The sequence below is a fragment of the Thermothelomyces heterothallicus genome (assembly GCF_042370625.1).
Source record: "Thermothelomyces heterothallicus CBS 202.75 unplaced genomic scaffold P884_scaffold_15, whole genome shotgun sequence".
NCBI classification, from domain to species: domain Eukaryota; kingdom Fungi; phylum Ascomycota; class Sordariomycetes; order Sordariales; family Chaetomiaceae; genus Thermothelomyces; species Thermothelomyces heterothallicus.
Window position 1 is genome coordinate 223049 of NW_027192576.1, and position 15247 is coordinate 238295.

At 51.9% G+C, this 15247-nt stretch overlaps 3 protein-coding genes across 3 annotated transcripts; 2 read left to right on the forward strand and 1 right to left on the reverse strand.

The window, feature by feature from the left end:
• Positions 1–5372: 5372 nt before the first annotated feature.
• Positions 5373–6713, forward strand: P884DRAFT_309450 (glycosyl hydrolase family 61-domain-containing protein; the record flags this gene model as incomplete). The annotated part of the gene is made up of 5 exons (XM_069445169.1): positions 5373–5417; positions 5754–5779; positions 5948–6040; positions 6124–6647; positions 6694–6713. The coding sequence occupies 5 exons, from the start codon at positions 5373–5375 to the stop codon at positions 6711–6713; spliced, it is 708 nt and encodes a 235-aa protein (XP_069296570.1).
• Positions 6714–8375: 1662 nt separating this feature from the next.
• On the forward strand, positions 8376–9586 carry P884DRAFT_245532 (uncharacterized protein; the record flags this gene model as incomplete). The annotated part of the gene is made up of 2 exons (XM_069440432.1): positions 8376–8741; positions 8807–9586. 2 exons carry the CDS (start codon positions 8376–8378, stop codon positions 9401–9403), a joined length of 963 nt encoding a protein of 320 aa, XP_069296571.1. The 3' UTR covers positions 9404–9586.
• Positions 9587–12530: 2944 nt separating this feature from the next.
• Positions 12531–14825, reverse strand: P884DRAFT_292884 (amino acid permease-domain-containing protein). The gene is made up of 5 exons (XM_069444186.1): positions 14448–14825; positions 14288–14359; positions 13343–14229; positions 13206–13285; positions 12531–13133 (listed from the first exon to the last, which is right to left on the reverse strand). The coding sequence occupies exons 1-5, from the start codon at positions 14620–14622 to the stop codon at positions 12680–12682; spliced, it is 1668 nt and encodes a 555-aa protein (XP_069296572.1). The 5' UTR covers positions 14623–14825; the 3' UTR covers positions 12531–12679.
• Positions 14826–15247: the final 422 nt, after the last annotated feature.

Below are 15247 nucleotides of genomic sequence, written 5' to 3' on the forward strand. Positions count from 1 at the left end.
TCGCTTTCTCCTTAAACCAGATAGCTCGTTTCCGTCCGACCAGAGGGATAGCGTCCTTACCCGTAGGTTGACTTGCCCCCTTGGTGGCTGGCGTACCCCCTTGGCTAATAGGGTCAGACTTCGGCAGCCCTTCCGACGGCGGCGTTCCTAGATTCCTCTTCGCCGTCAGGATGGTCTTCCGCTCACTCCCTTCCTTTGGTCGGATAGCGTCCTACATAGGTTCGTCCTCTGTTTCCACGAAAAGCCGCTTCACAGGTAGCGCTTCCTGGACCATCGTCATAGCCTCTCCTTCACCATCGGACATGTCTTCACCGTCCATTTCTGACTCGACAGCATTAAATGTCTGCGTCGCCGTCTGGTCAGAAGGAGACATGCTTGCCGATGACTCTTCACAGTCTGTAGAGAAGCTGGGAGTGTCTTTCTGAGATGCCGTCCGCTTTACCTGCTGGACAAGTGTCTGTCCTCCCTGCTTACGATCTATCTAGAAGTTGATTTCTCCAGCCTTAGTATAGTCGTAAATAGACTCTGAAGAGGACCGCTTAGAGTTAGTAAGGCGGTTAAGAGAAGTTCTGACCACTTCTGGTGGCTATAGACCCTTTGCTTGTTGGAGGAAGGTAGTGTCTATGATGAGGTTTAAATTTGGACGGTACTCCTGACTACGTTCCTTCCGGTAAGCCTCTGTAAACCTCTGGTATGGCTCCTAGCTAGGAAGGTCCGGCCGAAGGGACGCGTAAGCGCGGATAACATGTTGCTATGTTCCTTGATCGGCTGCGGTAGCTATGTCTTCCCTAAGGATTTCAACTTTCTAGCTCTTAGGGAGACTCGGGTCTCTCTTCCCTAATATCTACTTGAAACCGAGCCGGTGGACAAGCCCGTCATAGATATCCTCCGTAAGGACAGGACAGCCGTAGGCAAAGTGTGTCTGGTTACTATAGTAGTAGCACCCCCGAGGACTTATAGAGGTCGGACCTGGTCAGTATCCGCCCTTCTTTCTTCGCTAAGACTCTTACACGGTAGATAGGAAGGTCCGGATTTCCTTGACCTCATCGTCACTCAGGTCGCCTGTCTGGTCACGGGTACGCCTAGCTCTGTCAGAGCCCCTTCGGCCAACTTTCCCTCTATTGATCCGAAGCTCATATAGCGTGTCCGTAAGCCTGTTAACAATCTCATCGAATGCGTTGTCCCTCTAGACAGATGGCGCCGAAGAACTTTCCTAAGTCTAGGGAGCCGTCGAGCCCTTCTCAATAGGCAAGCTCACCTATAGCTTCACCTCTCTACCCTTCGGATCTAGTTTGTAGTGGACTAACCTAGCGTTAACACCCTTATATAGGCACTCCTATATAAAGTCACGGAACTCCTCCTATTCCATGTCATCAACCTATATATCTCCTCTCTTGTAGACCCGAAGACTAGTCTAGAGAGTAGGCGGGAATCGGTCCTACACCTTCTAAACCGTAGATGACTAATAGACCGCCTTCTTCTTCTTAGGCACTCTAGTAAGCAAGACGTCGACGTGCTCCAAGTGGTCATAGATAGACTTGGCCGAATCTATACACTGGGAATCTAAAAGACGCTCCAACTCCCGAGTAGAAGTCTCCCGTCAGGAATCATTCCACTTCTAACGCTCCTTAATAGCAGCCTCGAATGTAGCCTAGTCCTTCTTCTTTACCTCTGGCCACTGATCCAGAATCTCTCGAAGGTTATCCGTATACCACTACTTAAAGTAGGAGATCTTGTCTACATCATCTCCCCTAAAGATCTTATACGCCTTTGTAAAGCGCTCTAGGTACTTGGTGGCGTCATGACCAGAGAAGAGTCTAGGTAATCCCTTGTCTATAGGCGAAGGGAACATAACCCGAATGACTTTGGCAAGTCTATCTGCTATAATGTCTGCTTGACTACGATACTAGACTTCTATGTCGAAAGTGAGGTTTCCGAACTCAGCTAACTACGGCGATTCTAACGGCATTCTCCCTAAGGAGTTCTTAGTATACCTAGACGTGAGAGGCGTAAGAAGTGGTGTTTTAGGTTACGACATTTGCTAAACTGACAAGAAGAGAGGTTACGGTGGTTACTATCCTTAATTACGCCTTCCTATTTGGGTTACTTCCTTAAAGGTGGTTTCGCTCCCTGAACAGCTGATCTAGGAAGTCCTCCTTCCTTCCTTTAAGTCTTCTCGCCATAGTTATAACCAAAGCTAGAGTTGATCTACCGTCTTCAGCCCTTCCGAGTGTGCCTAGCGAAGCCATTCCTAACCCTTCCGGTAAGGAACACTCCGTAATGCCCTAGCCCCTATAGCTAGAGATCCTAAGATAACAAGAGAGATCCACGCCAGCCTACCAAAGAGTAGCGGTATGTAAGCAGAGATGGTCCCACTAGCAAGGGCTAGTACCGAGGTAACCAGGGTCAGGATGGCCGTAAGACTCTCCTCTAGTGTCCTCGTAACTCCGGAAGCTCGTTCCTCAACTCCGAGCAGCTCCGACTATACCGATCGATCTTCCGAAACCTCTATCCCTCTGGACAGATGGCGAACTCGCCTAATCTCAACATTTTGTCGCTTCTCCCGCCACCACTGGCGGTGTTACTATGTTAGGGCAAGAGTAGCCTCCTGGCCCACCGCCGGATATGCCGATCTCTTGGCGCCTACATTCGCCCTTCTCAGTTTCCTAATAGCTTTGCCGTACGCGCCTCCGCGCGTGTGTCCTCGCTCCTCCATCGCGAACGTTGCTATCTGCTGTTCTCGAGGTCCGGCAGTCCGGTTTAGACCTAGAGCTGAGCTCCTCCCCGATTAAGCCCCCAAAAATATGAACTGGTGCCAGCCTCTCCTAGCAGCAGTCACACACCCCTAAGACCAAACCTCCGTCTGGTCAGATGGAGAGGAGTGTTGGCCCAAAGTGTCCAGCGTATCTAGGCACTCGTGGATGCAGCAGACAAGTCCACCCTCCTGGACAGCGGTTGCGATAGACGCGGGGACGGCGACAACAATGCCCCTCTGGGCAGATGTAAAAGAGCCCGCCTACACGGGAAAAAGATAACCAAACTCACAAGTGAAAGAAGAATCTTATCATCGCGCAAATAATGCTGTAATAGTAGTCCGTTGCTATTACTGTTGATCTATTCTGTAAAAACTATCCGTTGTCCCTCTTGTTCTTCCCTGGCACCTCCTAGATAGGCACCCCCCTATTTATGTCTAGTGTATATATGACTTGTTCGGAACCGGAAAAACGAATCTGCGACCTGTGCCCCTCTGGTCACACCAAGAGGTTCCTACCCTAGTCTACTATAGGACTAAGAGGGATCCTAAGGATAAAGAGGAGGAGGCCAAGTCCTAGGGTAGGCTTAATAATATATATGTTACCTTTGATAGCCTCGAGGAGATAGAAAATACCTTTATAGGTATAGAGTTTGACCCCTTTACTAGTATTAATATTATTAAGTCTAACCTACTATATCCGTCTATAGTTATAATAATTAGGCCTATTAAAGACTACCTTACCTATACCTACTAGGAATATTATAATAATAAGAAAATACTTATCTATACCTACTATTAGATCTACTATTTCTATTAAAAGGCTAGTAATGATTTATATAGGGCTAATATAGCTATATATAGCCTTAAGAAAAAGCTAGAAAATATATATAAGGCCTACTATACTACTAATATAATACCTACTAGTATACTAGAGCCTAAGGAACTACTAGTAGCCTATATCTATATACCAAAGGGAGACAATAATACCTTAGTTAACGGTTACCTATTTAAACTTAGTTACCTTTACTATAGCCTAACCGGTTACTAGGGCCTATACTCTATACCTATATACGTCACTATAACCTATAGTACTACTAAGGATAACAAGACTAATAAGGACTTCACTAAACACCGGTACCTAGCTACTAAGGCCGACCTTCTTAATATAGGTTAGGCTATAGTCTAGAGGTAGGATAAGGCTATTAGTAGCATTAAAAAGGACCTCGACCAAGTCAAGGAGGAACTTAAGCAACTAAAGGAGGCTTCTACGGTTACAAATAATAACCACGTAGCTACCCTTAACTAGAGGAAGGGAGCGGACGAGAAGATATAGTAGCTAGAAGAAACAATCGCCCGGCTCACCAAGCATACTATAGTAATTGCTATACTATAGAAGGCTTCTAGGAGCTAGGAGCCTATAGCTCGCCTACCTCCACCGGCTACCACTAGATACGGTGCTCCCCTAAGCTCGATTGCTAGGCTAGTAGCGTACCTACCGCCGCCCACGGCCACTAGGTAGAAACGCCCGCGCTCGGATACGCCTACGTAGGAGAGTCCCTCGCGCAAGAGGGCCATTAGTACGGTCTACGGCAACTATACCCTGGTTAGGGACGCCCAGGCTAGGGCCAGAACACTTATATAGCCCCCTTAGGAGCGTCCATCTATAGTGTCAGCATTTATTGCAAACTTAGGAACGGCCGGGAAGAAGAAGGACTAAGGAACGGATAGATTTGATAATAGGGAGGACAAACAGGACACTTGCTAGGATTGTTACTATAGACAAATGACTAATATATTTATTAAGTTATAACGGGTCGTTATATTTTTCTTTTCAAACCCTGGCACCTGTTATAGTATATAGCTATTAGTAGGTCAGATCCGATAGACCTACTAATAGGGATAATAAGCTAGGGGTTATAGATATGTATTTAGATAGTATCCCTAAGTGCCTCTGGCACTTGGAAGAATTAACGTATCTTATTACCACTTCTGTAGACTGTACCAGTTGGTCTAGGAGTGCCGCCTACGGCGTGTATACTGCTGTGGTGTCGTATCTTGTAGCTAGTCCGAGCTATAGTCATTTGTAGCCATCGAGCTGTAGCAGACGCGAAATGAGGAAGTAGGTATAATTAGTGAACAAAACCTCGCCCCCGGAAAGCGGCGTGATGTTATTTATTATCACTACTAGGCTGAGACTTTATGTAATTAAACCACCACCGAAGGCATGGTCTGCTACCTTATATAGGACCTTTTATTAATATGGAAAACTCGTTCGGAGCTCCTGGTAATTAGTCTGTTAGAATGTTGCGCGAGAGCTAACAGTCTACCTGACCAAAGTGGATATGGGGTCGACTTTCTCGAGTCACCCGATGAGTAGCGTGAAGCCTGAGAGCAGTCGATGTATGGGCTGCAATTCTCTACTGTCCTCCTGTTCTTTGGATGCTCGGCTGCTGGAAGATGCTTGGCCCTGTTCAGAGGCCCGAGGTTAGTTCGCTTTCTAGGCACCCTTCCGGCCATGCCTCTCTCATCATTTTCCAAGCGTCCCATTCCCCATCCTCGTATTATTCCCTTATGGCACCCATCACGGTACTCCGCGCAATAGAGCTCATGCATAAGCATGTCAACGTTTGTCCACTTGGGGAGGGCTGGCCTTCTCGAGTCGGTACGCCAATAATAGACAGGAAAGCCGGTGAGTCCACACTCGTTAATACTAGAGCAACAAGAGAGCGATATTAATATGTTACGTCATCCGTTCTACAATTCTAGGTAATAATAGTCAGAATGGAGCCTCCATCACTCGTTACTGATACGTAATTACATCTCAGTCTAATATCTACGGAAGACCTAGCAAACTTGTTCCGCGTTGTGTAATCTCCCGAACGTAATCAGCAAGCCATGGGGGGCCTCAGCATAACCAATGGGGTTCCACATGGTCCTCCCCTGAGAGTGACAACAAAGCTTTCAATGGTTGGATTAGTTGGATTAATCCCATAGTCAGACCCAAACTCCTTTATTGCCAACAAGGTGAGCGGCATGCCATGGAGGACGTCGGCTAGTCTCGCGGGCAGCACGGGCACGTAGTCAACGCTGGCATTGTTCCGCAGAGTGGACACTCTTGCGTAACTATTCAGCACGCTATCGAGCTAGCGTACCGGTTTGAAGCTAACCAACTCTGAACTCCCCTCGCTCCAGCTATCTCGCCCATTGCACCAATGACGACTGCAAGTCTTTCAAGGGCGACAGCGGCAACGTCTGGGTCAAGATCGAGCAGCTCGCGTACAACCCGTCAGCCAACCACGGCCCCCCCCCCGGGCGTCCGACCTCCTCCGTGAGCAGGGTGCCAAGTGGAAGGTGACGAACCCGTCCAGCCTTGCCCCCGGCGAATATCTGCTGCGGCACGAGATCCTGGGGTTGCACGTCGCAGGAACCGTGATGGGCGCCCAGTTCTACCCCAGCTGCACCCAGATCAGGGTCACCGAAGGCGGGAGCACGCAGCTGCCCTCGGGTATTGCGCTCCCAGGCGCTTACGACCCGTACGCGTGGACCGAGGGGGGCTCCGAGGCCAGTAGCGAGTGGCTGCACAAGCTGGTCGACCCGGCCAACAACACGGCCATCGACATCCACGAGTACCCGGACGAGGACTTCTCGACTACATGGCCGCCGAGGACAGTGGATCGGCTGGACGGCCGGGGCGGCCGGGCCGTCCTGGGGCACCGCCAGCCCGTGCTGCACCGACCAGAACCAGTTCGGGAGTCTCGAGCCGGGGGGGGGGGGGGGCAAAGCGGCCGGCGGCTCGCCGAGCCTGTACGATACGATACCGTCTGGGTCCCCGTTCTCCAGAAGAATGTGCCGACAAAGCTGCAGTGGGGCGGACCGGCGATCGTCAACGGGGGTGAGTTGACAGAGAGGCCCTGGGTTGTATGCTTGGCGTGAAAAAGGGGTGATCGTGTCGGGGTAGGGAGGGTCAGGAGCAGGAGAGTGGGCAGTCGGCCCTGTATGTACTTGTACGTACAGTATGTACATACAAGCTTGACAAAGAGTCTCTGCATAATCTTGTCGCTAGAGAGAAGTGTCTTCCACCCGAGGACCCCATACATACTGTAAAGTACCTTGCCCATCAAGTCACTGCCGGGTTAGGGTTGGAAGAGCCTGTCTGCGTTCTGTTCCGAGGGCCCACCTCCGACTCGGTGGCGTTTCTGAAACGTTTCCCCCTGGTACCTGGAACAGATCGGCAGCAGAGTTCTCCTTGTGTCTGTGTGTGTTTTGTTGAACCCTTGTTGGAAATCCTTGCGAGGAGCCAAGGCAGTGGAGAAATTACACGGAAAGAACGGGGTGTAGAACAAAGTCGTGGCCTGCCATTTTTGCGGGGGCCACATACTCCTAACTGGGAAGGAGAAGAGAAACCGAGGTACCAAGAAAGCAACTCCCGCATTCTTGCACCGATGAAAGCGTTCTGCTGTTCCTCCCCCGAGTCGCCCACGCAAGAAAACCCGCATTGAAATTAGAGCCCTCTAGCAGCGAGGAACCTGCAAGGAAATTCGAACTGCTGGGATTACCATAATTATCCGATGGCAAGCTCGTTCAACCGCTGCTGACAAGGGTTCATGATGGCAAAACTATAATTACCGTCTGCGTACTAACTAATGAATTACGAGCATTCGTACGGAGTACTTCACGCTAAGAACAGCGGCAACGGCTGCAGCGCCGGGGGACGTCAATCCGGCAAGCATATCCCGGACTGGGGCGCGCCCCATTTGGCTGCCGTCGCGACGCCGCCCGGAAACTCCAACATCCGGGGCTGAAACACGGCCAGCTTCTGTCATTCGTGGCCGACCAGTTCAGGACGACAGGGACAACAAACGTTCGCGTGGCGGCAGGCAGCTTGTCAGTGCTGCCGGCAATTGGGTTACCGTCCACCCCGGGGAAGAATAGCGCCTTTCCATCGCGCTAATCCTGGAGATCCATTGTGTTGCATCACTGCGATCAACACTTCCGGGCCCAATGGACCGATCGGAGCGGTCCAGCTTTCTTTCGTTCCGACGGTGTCCCGGAGGCTTGTGTAGGGGGCGCGGCACCGTCGCTCTGGCAGAGCTTGGGCCATGCAGCCAGAGTCGGGGCCGCCATGCCGGAACAGTGGTCTCGCATTCGAAACAAGGAAAGCCACTGGCTACGCCGGCAAGCCTCGCGCCGCCGTTTTGCGCACCACCACGCGCCCTCGCCGTCTGAACATTGACTACTATCTTGCACTTCCCGAACCTTTTCCGTCTGGTCCCACTCCCAGACCCCTTGTCAAGACCCAAGCCAGTGCTGGTCTAAAAGAATTCTTTGCCGTATCTCGGTCCGCCATCGTCTTTTACATTCTCCGTCCTGATCTCTCTCACTCAGAGCCTTTTTCTCTTATTGTTATGCTTGCTGTTATCTTCCATCTTTCTACTGGACTTATTGAGCTTAGCGTGGGTGGCCGGCGGATTCATCCGAGTCCACTATCTAATACCTTCGGATTCCATCCCCGTTACCCAAGATGCCATTTCGCATGCCGAGCTTCCCTTCCCTCGCCGCAGCGCACCTACGAGGGTCCGGTCTTCTCTGGCCATCTCTGAGTCGAGCTTCGTGGTCAAGAATGGCTCTCCGACTCTCGCTCCTTCAAGTATTTGCTGCCGCCATCCTGGCATCTTTCTCTTTGCTGCTCGCACACGGCGAGTCAGCGGCGACAGCGAGACCCTGTACGACTCACGATCATCACAACACATTGGCAGAACTGTTCCCCAACAGTGCCACAGGGGTTCTGAATGCGACGCTAGCCATCATCCCGATCTCGTTGGAGACGGCCCGTCGCCTAATTCCGCCGCAGTACGGCATTCTCGAACGGGCCTACCGGGCTCTGGTGCCCAGCTTCCCCGAGGGGATGTACCCGCTGATGGTACAGGCCGCCCATGACCACGACGTCCAGCTCCGTGCTTACGGCATTACCATTGACGACTTTTCGGTTAGTGCTGTTTCAACGCTGAACCGTGTGCACTCGACGCGACATCATATGTTGACCAAGTCTAGCGTGTCGGGTTCGAGTTTCCCTTTCTGGATCTCGCAGGCGATGGCTACTCCTCCTTTCGCTGGGCCCCTGCTCAGCTCATCAGTGCGACCAATCCTATTGCCCTGGAAGGGTCCAGAGCGTACGGAACACTTGTCACTCCGGCTAAGTACGAGCCGCTCTGCGATGCCTACCACCGCCTGGCCAACGGCCACACGTATTTCAGAGGCGTCGGCGTGGACTCCTCTGATCTTTTCGAGCTCGAGATGGCACGCCTGTCTCACGCAGCGCTCAACCCTTACCCCCTGGAACTTTTCAAGAACATCACCAACCAACCCACATTCGCAAACGCTACGTCGTGCGACAACATGATCCGACTCTTCAACACTTCCATGACGGTCGGCGCTAACGCTCCCGTTCACGTCCATGGGAGGGTCCGAGCCCGTGCCTTTCCCTTCCAAGAAGCGGAAAAAGAGTGGACAGATATCTATGGCGTGCAGGTCGCGACGCCATTTATCGAGAACAACTACCTCGAATGCCGGTCCATGAGAGGATACTCGGGTACCGGCGGGCCCGGGGACTCCTACGTACATGAAGCTAATGTTAATGATGAACTGTAAAATAAGAAAGAGGGAAAGTACAATAAAAATCAAGAGAGTTGCTGATACCGGTCGTTGGTGGCCGCCAACCTGAAACCCAAAATTTCTTCCTGTCAATCTGCGAAAAGCCAAGAGGCACTTTGAAAGAAACAACTTATTTAACTGCGACAGACCAGTCTCAATTTTCACTTGTCCGTATGCATTGATTCCCTCGATTGAAATGGGAAGAAGAAGAAAAAAAAGGGCAGGAGTGGAAAGGCCCAGATTAATAATTAGCCAAGACCCGAGCATTGCCTAATAGAACACATCCTTGAATAATTAATTACTACTTGGGGTCAATTGCTCCTGAGACAACTTACTAGTCAGATCGGCTTCTCGGCCCCTCCGCAATGCGGCTCCGCTTCTTGTATGACCCCTTATCATCCCGCATGCCAGCGCCTGCTGATCCCAGCGCCTGATGCGACGGAAATCTATCGTGAATCGGCATGACTTGACAATTAAAACCAACCCTCCGATGCCTACAGATGCTCAGCTCGAATTTGGGTTGAGTCGAGCCCGAGATCGGTTCTTCGGTCTCTGGTCTCGTATTATTACCATTGATCATTGCCTAAAGAGTGGCCCCATTTTTAAAGACCATTCACGCGTACAAGCGTACAAATGTCAAAGGACCCTTTTTTGATTTTTTTTTTTTTTTTTTGTTTGGGGGGGAATATCCAACGCCAACGAGGTTTCAGTCCACCGTGTTTCGATCCAACTCACCTCGACAGTTGCGGCGCAGCCCTATCACAACCTCAAGTGTCTTGTTCCCTTCCAGCGGCGGAACAAGACAATGCATCGCTGCGCCGCTCGGGATTTCCCCTTGTTTTCCAGCGCCTCCCCGGTCGCCTCAACCGGCCGTCTCAGGATCTTCGGACCAACTGTTGTTGAAAAAGGCCACGAACACCCCTTACCAAGACTGAAATACTCCTCCGGCTTCTTATACCGACCGCACGCCTGCCCAGGTCTGGCTGGGCCCGGACAATGAACGCCTATGTATCTAATTACATGCAGGTCGTCCCCCGAGGTCATAGTGGTTCAGCCGGATCTGCCATTTCCTGATTGTTTACTTTTCCTTTCTTTGGGTTGAGGCGCGTCGCTGGTCGATTTTGACTCTTTTCTTCTCCTTTCTCTTCACTGTGTTTCTTTCCTGGAATTTTTTTCTCCGACCCGTTTACTCTTCTCCGAGAGAAACGGAAAACCGCCATGTTTCAAGCAGTGCCCTTGAAGCGGACTCTTTCCCGGTCCCTCATCAGGATTATCCAGCGGACCCTACCCTTGGTCAAGAGCAGAGGGCGCTCATGGACTACCAGCGCCAAGACGCGGATGCCGATCGATATGTGAGATACGCTCATGCCAGAAGAGGGCTTTTTGGTCCGCACGTCCTTTTCTGAGACTTGTCGGCGATGGGGGCGGCAGGTTCATCTCGGAATTTCGACGGCCGCCCAAGGCATCCATCCGCCGCGGTGACTCTGGCCGAGAAGATCTGTTTTCGGTGATTGCTGTTTCGAACGGGATCATCCGCGACCTTGGGACAACTCCAACTAAGGGCAAATGAGTGGATATCACCGCACTGTTGTTTTCGTCCTTGCCGGCGCTGCGATGGGATCGGTCAGCCACGGCATAATTACAGCGCGGAAAGGAACCTAATAGGGCGACACTACTCAGCTTTATTCACGGCAGTCTTGTTTGTCGTGCTCCCTTTATCGCCATAAGCTAGAGGGTGCTGCATGGATTTAAATGGGAACCGGAGCACAAAATCGGAGTCGCTTTATGGCTGTTGTTTTCGGGTGGGAGTGCATTGCATCGATAGACGGTCGGTTCGCGTTCGCAAAAACCTTGGGGATGGGTTGCATTGGGGCACGGGAAAGTTGAACACCTTACCCTGTATCTTCTTCGTTTGATACCTTCGGTTGAGATACCACCTGAATTGACACTGCCTGAGAGGGAAGACTTCAACCCATGGAAAAGGCTTCGGTGAAACCGTCGGCCAAGTCGGCTTCGTGATTAGAGTTTGCAGATGAAACTGCACCCCGCCTCTGGAGAGCCACGGTGTGCAGCTATTGCACAATGAATAGGTGATTATTTCCCCTTTATTGCTCAGGGAGGGCAATTGCTTGGCGTATGGTGTTGGTGTCTGATGCTTCACGGAATACATACTCTTCGAGTCTGATGTTAATTAACTAATTAATTATTTTGCTGTAAGGCTTGGGGCCCACTTGTTGGTTCACTGCACTTCGCACTACGTTAAGGCAGTATCCGTAAGGATAAATCCGTACATAATTATATCTAAAGTCTGCTCGACGCGTTTTCACAGTCGTTTCGAGGCGCGCCTTTGGCGTTTCAGAGAAAAAAATATGGTTGGTTGACGATATCGGAACCCCCCGACTTCGATTTGAGGCTACGCCGCCTTCTTCTCACTGGCATTCAAAAAACACACCTACAATCAATTGTCCGGCGACATTGGCTCCGTAAAATTCCGGTTCCTACCCTGGAGGTAGGCAAGCCCGTTTTCTTCCCCTTTTTTTTCTTCCTCGGCGCCACGAGCGGCATCGGACTGCACACGCTCCGGACGACGGTGACGCTCTTCGCCGACCCGACCGTCTACGTCGTCGGCCGGTCCGAGGCCCGGTTCGCGGACCATCGCGCCAGGCCTGGCACCTGACCAGCCCCGAGTTTACCCGGGAGGGAGGCAGGCTGCACCAGGTCAACGAGCACAGCGACGAAGATCGCCCCGAGCGCCATGAAGGTGTTTGAGGACTACAACCAAAAGGGCTGGCCGGAGAGGGTCTGGGAGTATACCGCTAGAGTCATCGAGAGGGCTCTAGCTACCCAGTCTGCGTGATACGGCCATGATGTGTAAAGGTGCGTACATTAGCGATGCGAAGGACATTGCAAATATGAAGACAAGACCTGCGTAAGGGTGGACGAGGAAGACAATTCAACCCGTGCCTCCATTTTCTCCCTCATCGCTAGTTGTCAGCTGCATCAGAAGCGGCTCTAATTATTAATAGAGCGAAAGAATTGCCACGTTAATTAGAGCATCAGAAGCCCTAATAGTACATGTATTCTGCGGACTCTGGTTCACCGGCTCCCGTGTAATTACTGTTCCATCGTCGGTAAAAAAAACATCCTGATGATATTCCGATGCTTTCTTAACAGCGTTGCCACCCAAATTCCAAAACCATGATATTGGCGTTAGATCATAATATTATTTAAAGAGTCTCAGACCCTCGTCTGCCACATGTCGTAATTAATTCATCAATCAATGCTGTCATAGCCCTGCCCCCTATCTCCATTCGGCCCCAGTAATGGCTGCTCCTCTGCCGCCACCGATAACGGCCTCTGCGACCCAGACGATTTACCAGGGACGGCCGCGTCTTCCCCGTCTTCTTCTAGGACCAAGGCGTCGGTGACTGCGAAACTCGTCCATTCCGGCCATAACCACGTCCACACCAGCCAGTACAGAGCACCGAGCAGAAGAACCCCGGTCCCGACCAGAGGGAAAGCGTAGTACGGGTAGCCATCGGCGTTCCAGTCGCTGTTTGGCGGCATGAACGGAGTGACAACGAGAAAGATGTTCAGGCAGAGAAAGATGACGGGTACTGGGAGATAGGTCTGCCAGGGGGACGACCAGTTTTCTGACTTGGTGAGCCGGAGGTAGATGAGACCTCCGGCGACGAAGGCGTTGATCCAAGCACCGGGATATGTGTACCTGGCAGGTTCCCAATGTTAGTCCGGAGGGTCTGAGAGAACGGAGCGGCCGAAAGAGGGCAGCAGTAATTACAGGTTGACAATAAAGTTGTATGCGGGACCCGGAGGAGGCGCAACCAATACGATGACGGTAATGATCCAGTGGAGGAAGAGCTGCTTCTGTCAGTCTTGGATGGTCCAGCTTCTTGGAGAGGTTTGTCGCCAACATACCGAGGCGGCTGGGGTCTTGAACGGCCTGGTAGATGCCCAGAACTTGCTCCATGGCAAGACGCCTTCCCGGGCCAGCTCTTGGTTGACCCGAGAATGTGCGAAGCTCACGGCGAGCACGTTGCCTATGTTGCTGAGGGCGACGAGAGCGGGTAGGCTCCTCGCTGCTGCGCTCTCGCCGAACATGTTTCGGAAGAAGAGCCCGGCCACAATGACCTCGGACTTGGCAAGCTCGGCCTTGGGTATCGCGGCGAAGTATGCAACGTTGGCGAGCACATACAGAAGCGTGATGCCGACAACAGCAAGGGGTGCGGCAATCTTGAGCGTCCGTTGCGGGTTTCTGAGCTCACCCATCACGTAGTTGGCGTTCTCCCAGCCCTTGTAGCTGTACACCACCTGCAGGAGGGCGGTGGCATACGCATACGCCCCCCCTCCGCCATAGCCATCCCCCTTTTCGATGGCCCAAAAGTCGTCAAAGTTGTGGGGGTCCGGGACCAGCCGGTAGCCCGCCAGAGCGGCAAATCCTGAAAAGACGATCAAGAGCAGGACGAGGACCTTGAAGATACCAAGCGCGTTGGTGAGTCTCAGTCCCCATCTCGGGAGGAGTGCGTGCAGCAAGACAACGAGAGTAATGCAAGCCACCGCAATCAGGCGAGGCACCCAGCCGTCGGGCATGGGGTGGCCAACGGCCAGGAGGACGTAGCGGCCAAAGGCGAGGGCGTTTCCGGCGGAAAATCCGAGCAGGACAATCTGGACGGCGAACACGCTGGTGGCCAGATGGCGGGGACGGCTGAATATGCGTTCGAGGTAGTTCTTCTCGCCACCGGATCTCGGTATGGCGAGGCCGAACTCGAGGTACACGCCGAGACCAGAAAGGGTGAGGAGGCCGGCTGGTTCGGGGTCTGGGTCAGCGGTCTTGCAACAGCTGACGGGCTTCTCTGTCCTTACCAACTGCCCACAACAGCAAGCTAATGCCCACCGACCCGGTGGCGGCGAATATGCTCGAAGGTGTGGAAAAGACTATTATTAATTAATTAATTACCAAAGAATCAGGATCGGCCAAACTTGGATGGGAGGGTCCGAGATTAAAGCGTTGAGGGTGTCCTACTGCCTGTCCCGATCATCTTGTTCAGTATGAGGAACACGGCGCCGGCGACTCCGATCTTGGCCGGCCCGGGCCGAACGCCTATAATCTCATCGTCTTCTACGATGTCACTCAGAGCCTTATTGTCGACTGGCATATCGACGGGCCTTGCGACACCCTTTCCGCTTAGATAGTTCATGGCAATCTGCCACTCCGGAAGTCGTCGGGTGAATTTGATGGTACGCGAGTGTGCGGCGATGCAATCGATGATGTTCTTGTCGTGCGATGCGTCACAAATCAATCACCCGATGCCCTCGTCGACTCCCAGTAACGGGGTCTGATTCTAGAGATGGGAGAAAACTCCAGAGCTGTTTTTGTCATCGTGAGCAGGATTTCATATCTGAGTGACTCGACGGGTGTTTGAGGAAGGTGAGGTCAGGCGCTAATCGATTGCGTGCTTGTGAGTTGCGATGGCAGCACCCCAATTGGCTTCAGCCACCAGAGGCAAAGGGCTCCACCACCCGTGACCACACCAGCCCCGGTTCCGCTCTGTGAGCTACCCCGGCGCCCGGAACTAAACTTCGCTGCTCAACTCGGGACCTCCCGGTGATTGAGAGGTCGGCTTGGCGGTGCAGTGAGCCCCGACTTTGCCGACAAAAGGCTATAGCTAATATATATATAGTATAAAGTAACAAAAGTTTGCTAATTAAAATGTAAACTATTGTGCTTGCCTTAGTTAAAGTTTGTGCTTAGAATAAGTTACTTAGGTCTCTAGAGAGCGCCGTTAAACGTAGGTTATTACTATATACTTTTGTTTTTCTTGA

Bases quoted from the DNA above. Each gene is read 5' to 3' on its own strand.
- P884DRAFT_292884 (XM_069444186.1), bottom strand. From the start codon at position 14,622: ATGAACTATCTAAGCGGAAAGGGTGTCGCAAGGCCCGTCGATATGCCA. The intron at 13,286-13,342 runs GTATGTTGGCGA...TGACAGAAGCAG, and splicing joins TCAAGACCCCAGCCGCCTCG to CTCTTCCTCCACTGGATCAT. The intron at 13,134-13,205 runs GTAATTACTGCT...GGAACCTGCCAG, and splicing joins TACAACTTTATTGTCAACCT to GTACACATATCCCGGTGCTT.